The sequence below is a fragment of the Tachypleus tridentatus genome, chromosome 3 (assembly GCF_004210375.1).
Source record: "Tachypleus tridentatus isolate NWPU-2018 chromosome 3, ASM421037v1, whole genome shotgun sequence".
Classification (NCBI taxonomy): Eukaryota; Metazoa; Arthropoda; class Merostomata; order Xiphosura; family Limulidae; genus Tachypleus; species Tachypleus tridentatus.
In genome coordinates, this window is record NC_134827.1 from 21,048,902 (window position 1) to 21,051,076 (window position 2,175).

General features: G+C 31.8%; 1 protein-coding gene across 1 annotated transcript; it reads right to left on the reverse strand.

The window, feature by feature from the left end:
• Nucleotides 1-282: 282 nt before the first annotated feature.
• Nucleotides 283-944, reverse strand: LOC143247934 (solute carrier family 23 member 2-like). The gene is made up of 2 exons (XM_076496484.1): nt 735-944; nt 283-525 (listed from the first exon to the last, which is right to left on the reverse strand). The coding sequence occupies exons 1-2, from the start codon at nt 942-944 to the stop codon at nt 283-285; spliced, it is 453 nt and encodes a 150-aa protein (XP_076352599.1).
• Nucleotides 945-2,175: the final 1,231 nt, after the last annotated feature.

The following is a 2,175-nucleotide window of genomic DNA, read 5'->3' on the forward strand; positions in this document are numbered from 1 at the left end:
AAAAACTGATAATCTGGTTCATTATTAACTAGATAAGTCTCAACAATCTTTTAATGTCATAAGAATCTTCCATTTTGTGTGAGACAAACCGCTGTGAGATATTGTAACACTTTTGGTACTTTGTATGTTTTCTAAATTGTTGAGCATTGAACCGTCTGTATTATTTAACAGGTGATTCAGAAACTATTTTGAAACCTTCAGCAAATTACCTTCCTCAAACTTCAATCATTCTAATAAGTGTACGTACGTACCTATATCAATAGTACCTGGGTGGCCTTTAAACTACTTTGGAATGGTGATCCCCATAAATAAAGATAATCCAAGGATAAAAATATTTCTCGATGAATGAAGGTCGATAAATTGGACATTGGATAGTCCAGCTCCTGTTACCATTGCAAACATAACACATATGATTTCTCCAATAATGGACTCAGGAATAGTGTTTAAAACAGCTCCAAACTTCCCCAGAACTGCAAAAATCAACATGGTAACAGCACCATACTGAATAACTCGTCGACTAGCCACCTATTGGTGTAGAAACCAAGCAAATGGAAAAGTGAAGTGAGTTTTACGTTTCTGCAATATCATCGGTTACGATATTTACACAAGTTTAAATTTCTAAAATATCAGCAGTTATGTACCATAAGATAATAAATTTAAAGAGTTCATAATATTATAAAAAATGAAATACAAATGGTATTTATCTGTTTTAGAAGGGCAGCAAGTGGGTATACTTTTGTTATTCCGATTGCTCCAATGTTTTGACTGTAAGAAGTCATTTCACCTCCAGACCCCCAAATTCCGGAGATGATACAGGAAATTCCTTCTGCAAATATTCCACGATTTATAGCGCTAGGTGGAGGAGTAGGTGCACAAGCTAGTCGTGCGCATGCGTAGTAATCTCCTACTGATTCCAATACCGATGCTAATATACCTGCAAACATACCCAAAACAGCACCGATTCTGACCGTTGGTAAACCCCACTGTCCTGAAAAACCAAAATCAAAATGTAATTATCTTTTCTTTTTCAAACGCAACGTTTCTAAAATACGTATCGACAGATTTAACAAAACAATGTATAGTAGATCTTAAAACTCTTCTATATCTTTCACACTATTACTTCATATTGGTATAATTTTTATTTCGACATAATATATATTTATAAAAGATATAAACAAATTAGTTTTACTATAACTGAACGGATAACAAAGTTTTATAAAAAAAAGAACTGATCAAAGATAAATTCATAAATTCATAACGTAAATAAAAAAAATCTACATTTTAATGTATATTTGTATAACTCCTTTTCTGGATAAGGAAACCTAAACCAGGGACTGGAGTACATCGTCTGTGCATGAAGATCAGTTCTGGCTGAGTTGGTTGGTCTCAAAGCTCCTGCAGCAGTTAGTATAAAGCAAATAACCCACGCAGTAACTATGGTAAGTAACACCTGGAAGTAGGCTTACAGTTATTTATTATTCGATATTCAAATGAATTTTCTGATTATTATACATTTGTTCTTTTTCACTTTTGTTATTAATGTTGCAGATAAACCTAAAAGCATTTGTGTATTTGCTGTGAATGTGATGTTAGCTGAATTTGGTTTTGTCCTTCGCACAGTAATAATGCTTACTGAATATATTACAAAGCAAAAAGTTAACAGTTAGTGTGAGGTAGACACTACCTCTTCAGTTAACCAGTAAAAATAAGTTAAACATTACAGTTGTAATAATACAAATGCGTGATACACAAATATATAACAAAATTAAAGTTATTCATTTTGAATTGTTGCTGTGTTATTTATTTCGTACATCAAACAGAAATATTTATATCATTACTTGGTAGTACTTGTTTCACAATAATTTCGTTTAAGTTTCTACTTTGTTTTATCTCATTACTACTAAAGTAACAGTTGGCCGTATTTAAATTCATTTTAAGGTGTTTTTTTTTTCTAATCCTACAGCAAACATTTCTCACTAACACTCAATTATTTGGATAATGTTTTTTGACATTAATCTTTGGTGTGTATTTATTTAAACGTGAAATGTGTTTGAACTGTGTTTCAAGTCTTTACTCACTGGAAAATCTTGAAAAACGGAATTTGTTTGAATTTCTATCCTCTTTCTCTACTGTAGCTACAACCAGGAATATTAATATTTCCAAGGTATTGGGAAA